We start from the raw sequence: 17,081 nt of genomic DNA, 5'->3' as shown, positions 1-17,081 counted from the left end.
TTTGACCATGCAGGTTTAGAGTGGATATACTGTAAATCTGAGTATTGTCTGCGTAAAATTGATAATTAAGCCTGAGTGAACTTAAGAGCAATCAAAAAGGAAATATGCTCAAATAAATGCTAAAAAGTAAAGGGCCTATAATTGAACCCTGAGGGACACCAGCAGGGACAGAGCAAATCTCAGACCTGAAACCACTTTAAAAACTGGAAAGAATGGAAATGTTCTTCATGGAACCATAGAGGCTAATAAAGAAGTTTTTAGAATGATATCTGGCAGTTAACAAATGGAAGTGCATTAATAATTGTGGAGAAATACAACCCTTTGACTGGACTCTTTCTTGATGTCTTTTTCCTCTTTCTCAGGCCTGGAGAACGTCACAATCCAGTTGAACCTTGAGGCAGAGTTCCACTTCACCCACCTCATCATGACCTTTAAAGTAAGTGCTTAGGGGACGCAGGCAGTTGGTGATGTGCGTTTAGGGGGAAGGTGTCGCCACAGCCCCAGGCTGAGGCGAGATTTGAGGTCGTTAAGAGAGAATGTGGGAAGGTAAGGGGGGGTTGATGTGGATTTTGCTGGCAGGAGGGGAAGTGTTGCTCAGTGTGTGGGAGCCGTGGGAGGTCTGGGATAAACCCAGCTGTGCAGCCGACTGAGACCGATGGAATGCTTCAACTAAAGATTACATTTCGCCATGATCTCACTTCAGCAATATAGTTAAAAAATATCAGAGAGCACAGATTAAACAACTGGCTTCAAGAGAACAATAGTGCTCATGTGATGTTCATTGCAAAGATTGTTGTGAAATGGCTCTGAACAAGACACAAGTCACTGTTTTTTTTTATATAATATAAAATAATATCATACATCATATCATATCATAATATCCAATTCCATGTTTCTAACAGTACAATGTCTTGCCTTTTAACATTTAAATCTTAAAAAATCAAAGCAAAAACAACAAATAAACAGCAAATTATTACAAATTATGAAACTACTGATGATATCAGGGTTATTATTGGTTCAGCTTATTTTGGTTTAGTTTTACTTGAAGTACCAAAATAACTAAAACAAATAAACTAATAACTAATAAAAATAACAAACACACGACAAAATTACTAAAACTTGAACAAAATTTTTAAATTAGATTATAATCTAATTCAAAACATTTGGTAATATGGTAATATATCACTACCATATTGGGCAATATTATTTTTTTGGTTAATTTAATAGCACTTAAATTTAATCCTTATCCAATTTAAAAATAATTATCCATTTTTAAATGATGCATTGTAATGAGATATCTAAATTTACTTGTAGCATTTAAAATGACTTATTTTAACTTTACTGTAATTTTTAATGTCATCCATTTATTAGTTATTGGGCATAACATGAATTTAATTATCAGCTTATTGTATAGGTCAGAATTTTTATATCAATGATTCTTTAAAAAAAACTATTATAATAAATGTCACGTGTTGGCAAGATTTAGTGGGATGGAAACTTCAAAGTTGCACTTTAATACACTGTAATGTTCATGCTAATCAAATACAATGTAGTTGCAAAATGGGTAACAATTTTAAGGTGACGTAGTTACATGTTGCATGGACTTACTATAGTAATACCTAATAAATTATGCATAATTACAATCAACTAACCCTAACCGTAACCCTAAGTACATGTAGTTAATTAATATTACTCAGTACTAATTTGTGTAAATACCCTGTAACAGCTTCACCTTAAAATAAAGTGTAACCAAAAAATAAGTATAGATATTATGTAAGGATCAATCCTGATGATACGGGATATCATCAATATTGGAAGTATTGATCCCAAGCTTGCAATGTCCTATTGTGCTCTCTCTCTCCATAGACATTTCGACCGGCTGCCATGGTGATCGAGCGTTCTTCGGACTTTGGCAAGACTTGGCAAGTGTATCGTTACTTTGCTTATGACTGCGAATCCTCCTTCCCCTTCGTCTCTCAAGGACCCATGACCAAAGTGGATGATGTTATCTGCGATTCTCGCTACTCTGACATTGAACCCTCAACTGAGGGCGAGGTGAGTGTCTGGAAATTTACTGCACTTCTGGTGAATACTTCCTTAAATACTGGATTTTTCATTGACTCTTATTTCTTTTGGTTCTAAAGGTCATCTTTAGGGTTTTGGATCCAGTCTTCAGGATTGATGATCCCTACAGCCCCAGAATCCAAAGTAAGGACACAAACGAAACACAAGCAGTGACCTTTTCTTAAAAAAACATACATCTTTGTCTTTAAGACCAACCAAATGGTTGTATTTCTAACTTCTTGCTTTCTATAATTTACGTTTCCCTTCTATAGACATGTTAAAGATCACTAATCTGAGAGTGAAGTTCACTAGGCTGCACACTCTCGGGGACAACCTTCTGGACTCACGTATAGAGATCAAGGAGAAGTACTACTACTCAATCTACGACATGGTGGTCAGAGGAAACTGTTTTTGCTATGGACACGCATCTGAATGCGCCCCCGTCGATGGAGCTGAAGAGGCCATGGAGGGCATGGTATGTAGTTTTATCAAGCCATGCAAAAGCCATTTGTTATTGTAATTTAAAGCACCCCTATTATGCTATTTTAAAGGCTCCTAGTTTTGTTTTAAAGGTCTCCTACAATAGGTTTACATGCACCCAAGGTCAAAAACACTTTAATTTTCTCATAAAATACATTGTAGCATCAACTCTTTTCTCAGAGTGTCTGAAACGGTTCAATAAGGGATTCTGTCTCTCTAAACCCCTTCTTTCTGAGAGCTTACTCTGCTTTGATTGGTCAGATGGCCCAGTCTGTTGTGATTGGTCTACTCTGCTCTGATTGGTCAGATGGCCCAGTCTGTTGTGATCGGTCTACTCTGCTTTGATTGGTCAGACGGCCCAGTCTGTTGTGATTGGTCTACTCTGCTTTGATTGGTCAGACGGCCCAGTCTGTTGTGATTGGTCTACTCTGCTTTGATTGGTCAGACGGCCCAGTCTGTTGTGATTGGTCTACTCTGCTCTGATTGGTCAGATGGCCCAGTCTGTTGTGATTGGTCTACTCTGCTCTGATTGGTCAGATGGCCCAGTCTGTTGTGATTGGTTTACTCTGCTCTGATTGGTCAGATGGCCCAGTCTGTTGTGATTGGTCTACTCTGCTCTGATTGGTCAGATGGCCCAGTCTGTTGTGATTGGTCTACTCTGCTCTGATTGGTCAGATGGCCCAGTCTGTTGTGATTGGTTTACTCTGCTCTGATTGGTCAGATGGCCCAGTCTGTTGTGATTGGTCTACTCTGCTCTGATTGGTCAGATGCCTCTTACAGAGCGTGTCAGGAAAGAAACACTCATTACCATATCTGAATTTCAGCTCTGGATCTTCCTCAGTGGTTGATACACAGTGATACGAACAGTAACAATGGCGTTGGTTTTGTCATATAAATTTGAGCTCAAATCCTTATCTTTTGAAAGTGCATGGAAACAGCATCTTCTCGACATGACAACATGAACCAAACTCTTCAAGTCTCAGCTACAACTCCATTGTTTGAGGGTCAAAGTACATGTTGTTTGCGGGCAGCCAATGAAGACCATAGACTGAAATTATACAAATTTGTTTCAAACCTTCAGTGGAATTACTGAAGACTCGTTTCAGGCTGTTCAGAAACGGTTCTTTCTTTTGTGAGACAATAACTCCACTTATCTGCATTTGATCTTTGAAACTTTGCAGAACTTTTACATTCACGAACAACAGCTATATTACACACTACATGAAAGGTAATATCCTAAAAAGCATAATAGGGGCGCGTTAAGTAAGTTATTAGTATATATATTTTTTTTTTTATAGTTCACTATTATTAGTTTTAGATTAAATTATATTTATATATTGTATATTTATATTACTTATTGTTATATTTAATTTATACTAATTGTGTTTTTGACTATTTTCAGTGTATTACTCCTAGCTCCATTTAACTATTTTTATCACATCACAAATGGCAAGAAATTATGAAAATTGAATGCGGTATTATATGATAATGAATAGGAAATAAATACAGAAAATTTAAAAGGAACTAGTTTTTGATTTATGCCAAATGTAAATGCAGCAGACATTTTTAACCTCTGGTTTGAATAAAACATCTCACACACATTTGTCACGGAAAGAAATCTTTTGAACTTCCATCACAGTCTGCTGCTAATTCAGTCTGGATCTGTTTCACATTAGTATGAAAGTATGTGGACCGCCTCATGGTTTCATTATTGAATTGTTTACAGCGCAAATAATCATGTGGCAGAGAAAATGCACGCAGAGGGTCTTGTCGAGTGTCTTGTTTACAAACCTTTTTTGGTTTTTCATTTTTGTTTGTAGTATGTGTTTTTAGTGTTTTATATCAATGATTTTTAGAGACAAAAACTAAATACACCAAAGGAACAAGGTTCCTGTTTAGTCTGCTGTCTCCTCTGTTTGCACTCAGTCTGTAGCTGCCCCTACAAAAGTAATGAACTGAAAATACATCAAGATCTCAATCTCAGGACATTTTTTTGCATTGAAGTGACCCTAGATTTTCTCCAGGTACGAAGCAGTTCTATGAAAACTCACATAGACTGTGTCTAGATCTGCGTATGTTCCAGAGCTGGAGTTTGTTTAATATAGACCAGATGCATCCAGTATAAACATCTCCTGTTGCCATCTGTTTTAGGGACGGATTTGTATGTTCTGAGCAACTGCATCTTTTATCTAAGTTTTTATTGTAAGAAGAAGCTTTTCACAAAACATTTCAGGGTCTGAGTTAGAAGTTGGCTCTCTCCAAATTTTCATCTTCTCTTCTGTTTATATTTTTTTTTGGTGCTTTTAAACATCCTATTCCAAATAGAATCAGTTTGATTATAATTATTTTGAGTGTTTTGTTATTGGTTATCATTATTATGTCTGCTTTTGCCGTAGGTCCATGGCCATTGTATGTGTAATCATAACACCATGGGTCTGAACTGTGAGCGCTGTCAGGACTTTTACCATGACCTGCCTTGGAGGCCCGCCGAGGGACGTAACACCAACGCCTGTAAAAGTATGATGTTATGCTACATTATATCATGGGCCAATGAAATCATGCAAATTTTTTGTCAAGATCTAATAATATATCTAAAAATAACTTTCTAGGACACAACAAGTTTAGTTCAGGTTATACAATGTTATGTGGTTTAAACCCCAAAACGTAATATTTATGAGTTATTAGAACGAATATATATATATATATATATATATATATATATATATATATATATATATTCGTTCTATGTTACTGCATTATAGTTTCTAAACATCGTTATCATAATTCTTTGCTATATCATTGTTTTTACATGAGTTTCTAAACAAAAGTTGATGTTGTTTTTGTTGTACCATTGTTACTGCATTATAATTTCTTAAGATAAATAACTTAAGATTTTTAAGATCTTAAGATTTTTGACAGTACTAAAACATTTGTGAGATAATTGTAACTCCTTAAATCCACAGTCGAAAATTACTGCAAAATAGTTTTTAAACAACGTTGTTGTAGTTCTTTATTGCACAAATTTTACTGCATTATAGTTTTTAAACAACACTGTAGTTCTTTGTTTTACAAATTTTACTGTATTATAGTTTTTAAACAACATTGTTGTAGTTTGTTGCACAAGTGTTACTCTGCTATCTACCATTATCTGCATTATCTCACTAACATTTTCTTGCTTCTTTTACAGAGTGCAACTGCAATCATCACTCTGATTCCTGTCATTTCGACATGGCCGTGTTTCAGGCCTCGGGTAACGTGAGCGGTGGTGTGTGCGACGGCTGCGAGCACAACACCATGGGTCACAAGTGCGAGCAGTGCAAGCCATTCTTCTACCAACATCCGGAGAAAGACATCCGCGACCCCAACATCTGCGAGCGTAGGTGTCCCCTCTCATTTCCTCTCCTGTCATGTCCTCTGAGCTCCAGCCCCCCCCCATTCATACAGCTACTTTTCCTCTACCTGTCTAGTCTAGTTTGTGATGTGATTCTGGTCCAGCTGTTTCTTTGTTTATCTCTGCTTGTGGAGATTTGGGGAGTAGAAACACCTGGGCTTTGAAGTAGTCCATCACCACAGAGCTCCGCCCTTTTTCAAAGCACACGGGTCTAAGGTTTCACATTCCTCTTTTGTTGTGGTGACTGAGGTTTTTCATTTGAACCCTTTGACCACAAAGCAGAAATGTAGTGTCAAAATACATTTTTAACATTTCAAGTTGCATAAATTATCATTGTTTAATGCATTATGACCAAACATGAATTAACAAACATACACCACCTGTCAAAAGTTTGGAATACTTTTTAAAAGAAGTCTCTTTTGCTCATCAAAGCTGAATTTATTTGATCAAAAATACAGTAAAAACCGTAATATTGTGAAATTTTAATAATACTGTTTGAAATGACTGTTTGTGAAATAACTGTTTTCTGTTTGAATATATTGTAAAACTCAATATATTCAGTGTGACATGAAAGGAATAATTCTAATATACTGATTTGCTGCTCAAATATTATCAGTTATTATTGGTGCTCTATTATTATAAATGGGTTTTTATTATTATCCATGTTAAATTTGTTTTGGAAACTGTAATACTTTCAATTCATCAAAGAATCCTGAAAGAAATGTAAGAAAAAAACAGCATTTATTTGAAACAGATCTTTTGTAACATTATAAATGTTCATTAATGTTAACAAACTAAATTTTATTGTTAAGTGTTACCAATAGATTGTTGTGCTGATGGGTAACTTTGTAATAGACAGTTTTACCAAAATTACTTTTGAAAAACTGTACTATTATATATAATGAGATGCAAATAATTTAAAATTTCTTGTGCCTGCATTGATATACCATAAGATCTAGCATGGCTTTGTTTGTTAGTTTTCCCAGCTGTCTACAGTTCCTCCCATTGTCTTTAAGTATGCTGTCTGAATTTCTTTTCCAGCCTGTAACTGTGATCCGGTCGGCTCTCTGAACGGCGGAGTTTGTGATCCGCTGACAGACGTGTCTCTCGGGCTGATTTCGGGTCAGTGCCGCTGTAAGCCGAATGTGGAAGGAGAGCGCTGTGACCAGTGCAAACAGGGCCATTACGGACTCAGCGACGACCCTCTGGGATGCCAGCGTAAGTCGATGCCTCACACAATAAAGCGACTAATCAGTCTAAATCCAAATCATTTGTCAATGTGAAAATAAGGTCTTCACGACTGTAAAGAAAGCTATTCTTGTGTTGTTGTTACCCAGCATGCACGTGCAATGCTTTGGGGACAGTTCCAGGTGGAAGCCCATGCGATACGGACTCAGGAAACTGCTATTGTAAACGTCTGGTTACCGGAAGGAATTGTGACCAGTGTCTGGTGGGTGTTCTGCTTATTTATGAGTCAATTCATATGTCTATAAAACTGTAAATTATTTTATTTTAAAAACGTAATATTTTACTTTTATGGTAAGTAATGTGACACTTGTAATAAAGCAATAAGCACCAAGAAGCCCTGACTTACAGTGAACAGATAATTATTGTTAGGCATGACGCAGAGCAGCTTCACAGGGCTTATTGCTTTAAAGTATAAAAATATTTACTTCAATATTTGGACATAGTGGTACAGTAACACTGATGTAATGAGGTCACAGGTGTATGTTAACTTTGTAGAGTAATTTACTACGGCTTTGAATACGGCTTAAACAATCTGAATCACGGACCGGAACTGCCCGTATACAAAAATTTGTGCCAGTGCTTGGATTTGATTGGCTGGTCATTCATTATAATAGCACTTTTGCTCATGTAATATTGCTTAAAGGTGCAGTAAGCTATTTCAGAAAAACGCTGTTGAAAGTGTATCAGACCAAGCACCAAAACTCACTTGTAGCCAACCAGCAGTAAGGGGCGTGTCCACTCATGAGGGGGGAGGGGCCTGTGCTGCATAAGCGAGTTCATGAATTTGTGGGCGGAGCTATCAAGATAGGGGTGTGATCCCTTTGGGTAGGGACGTTTATATTTGTTATTATATTTATACTTTGAATTTGTTTTGGTGATTTCAAATATCAACAGTTATTCTCAGAAAATGCTTACTGCACCTTTAATTTTTTTTATTAAATTTGTATTATATATATAAATTTTTTTTTTTTTTTTTACAGATTTCCATCATTTTGTTGTGCAAAAATGTGATCTCTTGCCTAGTTTAAGAACTGCTGTTTACATTTTGCTTCTTGTGAGGTCTGTCTGTTGAAATGGTCTTTTAACAAGTCTCTCTCTCTCTCTCTCTCTCTCTCTCTCTCTCTCTCTCTCTCTCTCTCTCTCATAGCCTCAGCACTGGGGTCTCAGTAACGATATGGATGGCTGCAGACCATGTGACTGTGATCATGGTGGTGCAATCAACAACCAGTGAGTAAAACTACTCCTTCTGTATGAAGTTCTACTTTCTGCCTTTACTGTCTTAAATACGATTGGTTATTGATTGGATTATGTAGTTAACATTACTTTTAAATTGTTCTTAACTAAACGCTTTTTGGGAAATGTTTTTTAAACGTATTTTTGGGCGTATTTTACTACTCTGCAAACTGTGCAGCTCAGACTGAAATTATTATATTTTTTCAGAATTTATTTAGCATGCCCAGGAAGTGTGTCGTAATGTGGTGTTTATTTTATTTTAATCAATTTCTTGGTTACACAGTACTGTATTGTCATATTCAGTTGAATGTTCATATTGAATGTGAATAAATTAATTTACTTTACAAGTAATTCTGGGACTTTCCATACTTTTTTTGACGTGAAAGGACGTGAGAGGTCTTAAATTACATTCATAATGGTCTTTAAAAGTGCAGAAACAACTCACATATTCTTCAGAAAAACTTACTTTCTACTCCTTCTGCACTGTCCTTCTAACAAGTTGTATCAGCCTGTTGAGAAACTACTGGCAGGAGGCCTGAAAAAGCAATGAAAAAGAATGTTTCTTAGTCCCAGATTAAGCCCTGAACTGGCAATATCGTCCAATAAGAAACCTCCATTTACATAAATTACAAAGGCAGGCTTTAACCGCAGTCCAACAATCAGTTGGGTGCCGTTCCTCACAGGTTTTGTATCTTGACTATGTGTGTGTGTGTCAGCATGGAATATTTCCTCCTGAGCTATTTTTCTCAAGACCATTCAGACGAACCATCTAAACCTCTTAACCTCTCATTTCCCAGTTGTTCTCCTGAAACGGGCCAGTGTCAGTGTCGCGAGCACATGTTTGGCAGGCGCTGCGACCAGGTGGAATCTGGTTTTTACTTCATCGCTCTGGACCACTACACTTATGAAGCAGAGGACGCCAAATTTGGACCAGTAGGTGTCTTCGTTATTCCCATTTATCAAAGTCCTCGTTTGACCCAATGTTAGACCCAATTATCTCTCCGTCTCTCTGCAGGGTGTGACCGTTGTCCCGAGAACACACCCTCAGGACAGATCCCCTACTTGGACTGGCATTGGTTTTGTGAATGTTCCTGAAGGTGCCTATCTTGAATTCAGCATTGACAACATTCCCTACTCTATGGAGTATGACATCATCATCCGATATGAACCTCAGGTGACTTCCTCTACTAATCTTCAAGAGTCAAATGTCAATACGAGTATTACACAGTGTAATTAATATGACGCAATTGTAGTTCTGACTGAAGTCAGCTGGGACATGTTTCATCAGTCCTCTCTTGAGTTCAAGGGTAATCAGGCATCTTCAGCAGACACACATCATTACATCATCTTTTTGCCCTGTCATGGTCTGTAGCTGCCAGAGCAGTGGGAAGAAGTGTTGATGACTGTCATCAGGCCTCGCGTCATTACTGCCGACAGCCGCTGTGCCAACACAATGCCCGATGATGACAACCAGATGGTGTCTCTGCATCCTGGATCCAGGTATGTGCTACGCTTGAAATCACGTACTGTTTGAGTAGGTTCACTTGAGTTGAGTTTACTTTGCGACCGTTAAAAAAGTACATTCTATATAGTATGAATGAAATTCATCCGCCATGTTGTTACTGTCATGTGACCTATGGCGTCAGTTGTGTCGCTTTCACTTCCATTCACAAATCCTGTCCCGTGGCCTCATGGGATAGTAAAGTGTCCATGGAATGTGCACTTCAGAATCTCGACAGAAGTAGTAGGTCATCCATGTACTTTTCGCCAGCTATTTTTTGACTGCTATGTATTTGGACATACTACTCTGTTGGCGTAGTTTTTTCACATACTATATAGTAGGGAAGTATTTGATTTCTGATGCATCGTGAGAGAAGGAAGAAAAACCACCTGATGCACATTCGCTTTCATCACTGCAACAATAATGACAGACCAGCTCTGTGCTGCATAACTAGTGTGCTTCCTACATAGGAAGTATTTCAAGTCATAATACTGTAGATTTGCTCCTGATGCAAAGGCTGCAGGGTTATTATGGTTAACTTCAACTAAAATGATTAAAAACACCTTTGGTAATTGAAATAAATCCAAAATAAAATAAACATATTAGATGAAAAACTTAGAAATGTTGCTTTGACAGCTGACTGAATTAAGTTTAAGCTGAAGCACTTAAGTTACTAACTGAAAATAAATAGAAACTAAACCTGAATTAAAACTGAAAAAAAAATAAAAAAAAATTCAGCCTAAACAGTAATATTAACAAAAAACAACAACAAAAAAAAAATACAAATTGACAACTGAAAATATAAAATAAAAGCTTATTAAAAATACACATTAAAACCTATACTAGACCTTATGTAGCCCCGCCCCTTTTCAGCGCTGTGCTCGTTGTCTTTTGACTTCCGGTCTGTATTTTCACAGCGATCTTGCATATTTATGAATGAACGGCTCGTTTTAAAATCTTCCCGGTCTACTGACGTTTGTTAAGACATCTGCTTTAAACATTACAATCCTCATGATAACTTTCATTAACTTTACATTAAGTAAATCCACTTCAAAAGCTAATTACTCCTGGATAGCAATGCCATTGAAATATACAGAGCGACTGCAAAAACGGAAGTTCAAAGACAATATTCTAAAGATGGCGGCGCCCTCGTTTCTCTGGCGCATAAGGTCTATATAAACAATAATAAAATAACACTGAAAGGATGTTGCTAATGGTAATGAGCAACATTATGCTTATTTTGACCAAATTTTAAGGCAGCATCTCATGTTGTCACAGGTGGTTGCAGGAAGGCTAAGACTAAGATTACAGTTCCAACACGAAGTTGTAACGATAACAGGCAGAGCAACATACACTATAAACGTAAACGTGAAGAACTTAAGTAGTGACTTAAACAAGATTTTTAATCAAACACAGCTGAACTCAACTAACTAATAATGACAGTGACCATAGCAACTAGGAAGTGCGGGAATACAAACAAAGAAAAACAGGAACTGAGGAAAAACAAACTAAAAGTCCATGAACTGAGCTAAACTGAACATAAATGTGACGCAAGTATCCTTTACATAGAATGCAATCCCAGAATGCATTGCCACAAATCCATAGAAATGTTGATTATAGATATATTTATTTAATACAAAACCTAATAATACATAGAACAAAAAATAGTTACATCTAATTAAAACTCAAGATTTATATGCTATACTTTTTTATGCTTATTTAAGTATCATGCTGTTAGCTTAGCAACATGCTAATGTAAAACTCCCTTGAAATCAATTGTGAGCTGAGTCTGTTTGTGTAACACAGAGTTCCTTGCCTATGTAGAACATCCCAAATCAGTCATTATGAGGTGTCACTTCAGTTAGGGTGCTGCTTGAAGGTGCAATCTCATTGGCGACATTTAAGCAAAAAAAAGTTTTTTTTGTCTGTTGTCAAGTGTAGTGTATGTAGTGCAGCTCACACAGAAGTCACTTTCAAACCAAGCACACTGAAAAAAATTATTCGTTGAATTTAATAAAAAAATGTATCGTAAGTGGTTGCACACAATTGATTTTAGCTACATTTAAACAAATGCATTAAGCTGAACTAAAATTGATTAAGTTCAACTTAATGCTTTTGTTTAAAGGGATACTCCACCGTTTTTTCATATTAAACTATGTTGTTCCCTTAACTAAGACGAGTTGATACATACCTCTCTCATCTCAGTGCGTGCACTTAATCGCTCTGGCACGCGGTGACACTTTGATAGCACTTAGCTTAGCCCAGTATATTCAATGGTATCTAACAGCAATGAATTTAGAAGTGACCAAACACATCAACGTTTTCCCTATTTAAAAACAGTTACACGAGTAGTTATACGACCAAGTATGGTGACACAAAATAAAACGTGGCGCTTTTCTAAGCGGGTTAAAATGGATAACTATAATGTATGGCGGAATAGCACTTTTCGGAGTACTTCGACTCGGCGCAGTAAAAAGTCACGCCTGATCCTCTTCCTCCCACTCGGCGAAGTAAAAAGTCAAGTTTTTTCTATTGACAGAAGTGAAAGTACTCCCCAAAAGTGCTATTCCGCCATACATTATAGTTATCCTTTTTAACCCGCTTAGAAAAGCGCCACGTTTTATTTTGTGTCACCATACTTGGTCGTATAACTACTCGTGTAACTGTTTTTAAATAGGGAAAACGTTGATGTGTTTGGTCACTTCTAAATTCATTGCTGTTAGATACCATTGAATATACTGGGCTAAGCTAAGTGCCATCAAAGTGTCACCGCGCGCCAGAGCGATTAAGTGCACGCACTGAGATGAGAGAGGTATGTATCAACTCGTCTTAGTTAAGGGAATAACATAGTTTAATATGAAAAAACAGTGGAGTATCCCTTTAAATGTAGCTAAAATCAATTGTGTGCAACCACTTACGATAATTTTTTAAATTAAATTCAACGAATCATTTTTTTCAGTGCACCATTCTGTTGGTCAATGCAGCACATTCACGTGACCAACTTCTGCGAAATCTGCATGGGGAAATCTCCTATTGAAATTACTTGCTTTTGACCATGATAATATGCTGAACAATGTTAACTGTGTATAGAAGGCAGCTCACTAGGTTTTGGAAGCCAATGTCATTGAGTGTTGAATTCTCTTGGTTTTACCCATCAGGTATGTGGTGCTGCCCAGGCCTGTGTGTTTTGAAGAGGGCTTGAACTACACCGTGCGCTTGAGTCTGTCTCTATACTCGGCTCTCAGCGATATGCAGTCGCCATACACGCTCATCGACTCGGTAAGCTTTACCCTCAAAACAGACAGGCTCAATTGCATTGGAATCCTCAAATGCTGATCGTTCGATTTCGATCCTTGCCCTCAGATCGTCCTCATGCCACACTGCAAAAACCTGGATATTTTCTCTGGCTCTGGATCAGAGGCTGGGGATTTGGTGACCAACAGCGCCTGGGAAACCTTCCAGCGTTACCGCTGTTTGGAGAACAGCCAAGCTGTGGTGAAAACCCCCATGACCGACATCTGCAGAAATTACATCTTCAGTGTGTCGGCTCTTCTGCACCAGGGAGTTAAAGGTACACAATCTACACAAATTCAAATTATTAGTTATGTTTGCTAAGAATTTCCCTCAGAAAATAAAAAAAATCTAGTTCTACACTAAAAAAGTTGCTGCCTTGAACATATAAGTTGATTGTACTTAAAAATGTAAGTAATTTCAACTTAAATTACATAAAACTGACTTGAAATGAGTTGAATCTTGTATAACTTTTAAAAAAAGTTCAAAGTTCTATTTTGTAAATGTAAAAACAAATGTTGTTGTCATAACTTATTTATTATAATTTTTACACTGTGCAATCAAATGTGGCATTTCGACTTGCTCTGTTGTTTAAAGTGCACACACGTACAGATGCTCACTCTGTCATCATCGCATGAGATTGGCTCCATTCTCTAACCACATAAGCATCCCCTTCTCCCTTTATGATAGACGTGCCAGTCTTCATTCTGTCATCATTCATTCAGCTTTCATTTTCCTCCATCAGCAGAGGTGCTTTCCTGCCTCATGTCAGAGCTTGTAACGGGGCCTCAGCCGTAATTATACTGCCTTGCATGCTTCCTGTCTGAGACTTTACAATTTCATCGACTGTCAGGGCTAGAAGAAAAGCAAAAGACATGGCTAGAGGCATAAATCAGAACAAAAGCTTTGCTGACTATAAATATCGGTGTGAAAACGTTCACCTCCACATGACAAAATCAAAACACAGTACTACTAGAAAGATGTGTTTGTCATACTTTAAGATGCTTTGAAACTGTAACTTGTCAAGCTTCATGCGATACTTAATGTAAAAACTACAGTCAGACTCCTTTCTAGGAAAAGTAAGCTACAGTTCAAGGCTACACTTTAATAAATGGATACATTGAAGCTATTTAAAGAGACAGTCTTTTTAAATATATAACCGATCTGATGATAAATCTGATATCATTTAACCAGAGCAGTATATTACACAGAATGGCAAATTAATGTTAGTTTTTGAATAAACAGTATCAAGTATGGCGACTACATTAAACTTGAATAGACAAATTGTTTTAATATTGTATCCAATTTATTTATTTAGCAGGAAAAATGATGTTACAGTTGGTGAGATCAATTAATTCAGATTTTTTATTTTTTAATAAAAAAAAAAAAAAAATGAAAATGAAAACTAATTTATTTTTAAACCTAGATGTTTAATTGTGTTTTAGTTTTTGTTCCAAACATGTAATCTACCTGGCAAAAATAATTTTTTTCAGTAATGTTGGTTTTTCTGAAAAAATAAAGCCATTTTAGAGCAAATACATAAATCTAGAGATATATTGCATATCATCAAAAGATCATAAAACTGAGATTTTTTTTTTTTTTTGTATCGTCTGACATTCTAGAAGGCGTTTGTGTCTCAATTTGCTCCACTTGGCATAAAAGCCATGGACTTTGCATCTTCTGGCACTACAAGTGCAGCTTGTTACTAGAAAAGCTACACTATTTTTTAAGCAAAACTACTGTCACGCTAATATGAAAAAGTGGTTACATTTGTGGTTTTGCTACTTTTCTCCTCAGTGTCTCATTATTACTGCTATAGCAATCCTCTAGTACTGAAGCTTGGTTTAAAGAACTAGAAAAAATTTCTTACAGACTCTTTTGGCCAGCACCAGTGACTTCTCAAAAAGTCCCCTGGATTTTTTAAGTCTTTCATGGTGTCATGACATGCCAAGTCACTAAACAAGCATTTTTATGCAGGCTATTTTAACTCAGAGCCGCTGAGGTGTCGAGTTTAACTTCGGTCGCCATGATTTTGCCAAGTAAGACATGTTCCTGGATCAACATATTTTGTTGATCCTGGAACAACATTCCTGTCTGAAAATGTAGTCCTAACCCTATCCCTATCCCTACCCCTAAACCTACCCCTACCCATAACTTATCCCTAAAATCAGAGGGAAATGATAGGTGAATAACACTGATGTAGAAGCACCTACCCCTGGTTGTAAGCCTTTACTTGACATCAACTGTAAACCTATCCCTCATATTTGATTGGTTGATTGGAATGTTGTTCCTGGATCCAAGGATGTTGATGCCTGAACATGTTCTACTTTGTAAACCCATGTTCACCTTTAACTTTGGTGAATATCCACCAGAGAGAATAGATAACAAAACTAATATCCAATTAAGAAAAAATGCTTAAATATCAGAAAATAATGATTGGTCGATCTGAAAAATGCAAAGAAAATATGGATAACTCAGTGAAAAAGAAAATTAATTAGAAAGAAAATGCTCAACAGATAAATTCAATTCTGTCAATATTGCTAATATTGAATATGTTTCTCTTCTCTCAGCCTGCCAGTGTGACCCGCAGGGCTCTCTCAGCACTGTTTGTGACCCCAGCGGTGGGCAGTGCCAGTGTCGCCCCAACGTGGTTGGCAGGAACTGCGACAAGTGCGCCCCGTCTACCTTCCTTTTTGGGCCGCAAGGCTGCAGGCGTAAGTACAACTTGCCAGTGGACTCTTTTCACATTTATGGGGTTTGTCATGGTTGGGTAAACCACTACAGTGGTGAATGGAAACTGCAACAAATATATTTTTTGCGTTCCTATTTTCCTCATTCGTCTCATTCGCTCCGGCTTGAATATTGCTTGTATTAAGCATAATTTTAGTAATTCCCACAGGTTTCGCGCTCACAGCATAAGCACACGCACCACTGATCTATATATAAGTGGCGCTCTCATAAAGCCGTCTCTCAAACAGCTCGCGAGTACCAAATTTACTTATTTTTTGTGGCTTATTGCGCTTAAACGGTCAAATACATTCAAAATGATGTCAAAATGCCAGTCTTGCAGAGTTTTCAGGTAAATGCAGTCAGTTTTGGAATGTAAATAGAAAACGCATGCTGTGTAACAGTATATTGGATCGGTGCATAAACTCTTAAAGTGACAGCAGCCTAATAAACCTGCTGCAAAAAACACTCGCTGCTCTTGACTGAATAACTTTTGTAACTTTAATTGTAACCTGTTTTTAATTTTTACAACGAAAACTATCCAGTGTTATTTTACATTTGCAATTTGTTTATTTGTTCTTATTTTATTACTGACTGTTTACTTGTCTTTTTTTTTTTGTAAATGTATTTCAATGATTCACATAAAGCTTCCCTGTGCTGTGTGTAAGCTATAACAACAAAATTACCCAAATTATCAAATAATTATGATTATAATAACAAATTATCTGTATGGTGGTATATATGGCAGTTTTCCCCAAGGTATCGTATCAAAATCCAGTATCGTGAAAACACTAGTCTATAATATAAATTGCACCATGTATAGACGATTCCTAAAATGTCTTTCACAAGTGTAATTCTGTTCTCTTGTTATTTAGCATGTGATTGCAGTCCTGAAGGGTCTGTCCACTCTTTCTGCCACGAGGCCACGGGTCAGTGTGAATGTATTCCCGGAGCGTATGGGCGGCAGTGTGAGCGCTGTCTGCCGGGACACTGGGGTTTCCCTAACTGTCGCCCCTGCACTTGCAACGGCCACGCTGAGCAGTGTGACCCGCACACCGGACAGTGTCTGTCCTGCAGGGACCACACCACTGGCCACAACTGCGAGAGGTCAGTTACTGTTTTCTTTGTTCAACATTATAGGCTGAA

The 17,081-nt window shown here is 37.2% G+C and overlaps 1 protein-coding gene across 1 annotated transcript in view; it reads left to right on the top strand.

Annotated features, from left to right (window-relative positions):
* Nucleotides 1-17,081, top strand: part of lamb1a (laminin, beta 1a) — a 36,908-nt gene that overhangs the window by 5,454 nt on the left and 14,373 nt on the right. The window contains exons 4-19 of the mRNA XM_079859991.1: nucleotides 363-436; nucleotides 1,867-2,055; nucleotides 2,145-2,208; nucleotides 2,337-2,539; nucleotides 4,941-5,061; nucleotides 5,732-5,920; nucleotides 6,977-7,153; nucleotides 7,273-7,385; nucleotides 8,331-8,410; nucleotides 9,214-9,349; nucleotides 9,432-9,590; nucleotides 9,789-9,916; nucleotides 13,076-13,196; nucleotides 13,281-13,488; nucleotides 15,779-15,922; nucleotides 16,811-17,042. Of these exons, the coding sequence (XP_079716117.1) occupies nucleotides 363-436; nucleotides 1,867-2,055; nucleotides 2,145-2,208; nucleotides 2,337-2,539; nucleotides 4,941-5,061; nucleotides 5,732-5,920; nucleotides 6,977-7,153; nucleotides 7,273-7,385; nucleotides 8,331-8,410; nucleotides 9,214-9,349; nucleotides 9,432-9,590; nucleotides 9,789-9,916; nucleotides 13,076-13,196; nucleotides 13,281-13,488; nucleotides 15,779-15,922; nucleotides 16,811-17,042 (2,338 nt within the window). The remainder of the gene's footprint in view (nucleotides 1-362; nucleotides 437-1,866; nucleotides 2,056-2,144; nucleotides 2,209-2,336; nucleotides 2,540-4,940; nucleotides 5,062-5,731; nucleotides 5,921-6,976; nucleotides 7,154-7,272; nucleotides 7,386-8,330; nucleotides 8,411-9,213; nucleotides 9,350-9,431; nucleotides 9,591-9,788; nucleotides 9,917-13,075; nucleotides 13,197-13,280; nucleotides 13,489-15,778; nucleotides 15,923-16,810; nucleotides 17,043-17,081) is intronic.

The sequence above is a fragment of the Squalius cephalus genome, assembly GCF_949319135.1.
Source record: "Squalius cephalus genome assembly, chromosome: 23".
NCBI lineage: Eukaryota > Metazoa > Chordata > Actinopteri > Cypriniformes > Leuciscidae > Squalius > Squalius cephalus.
The sequence above is the reverse complement of the archived record's forward strand: the minus strand, read 5'-3'. Positions and strand labels throughout refer to the sequence as shown.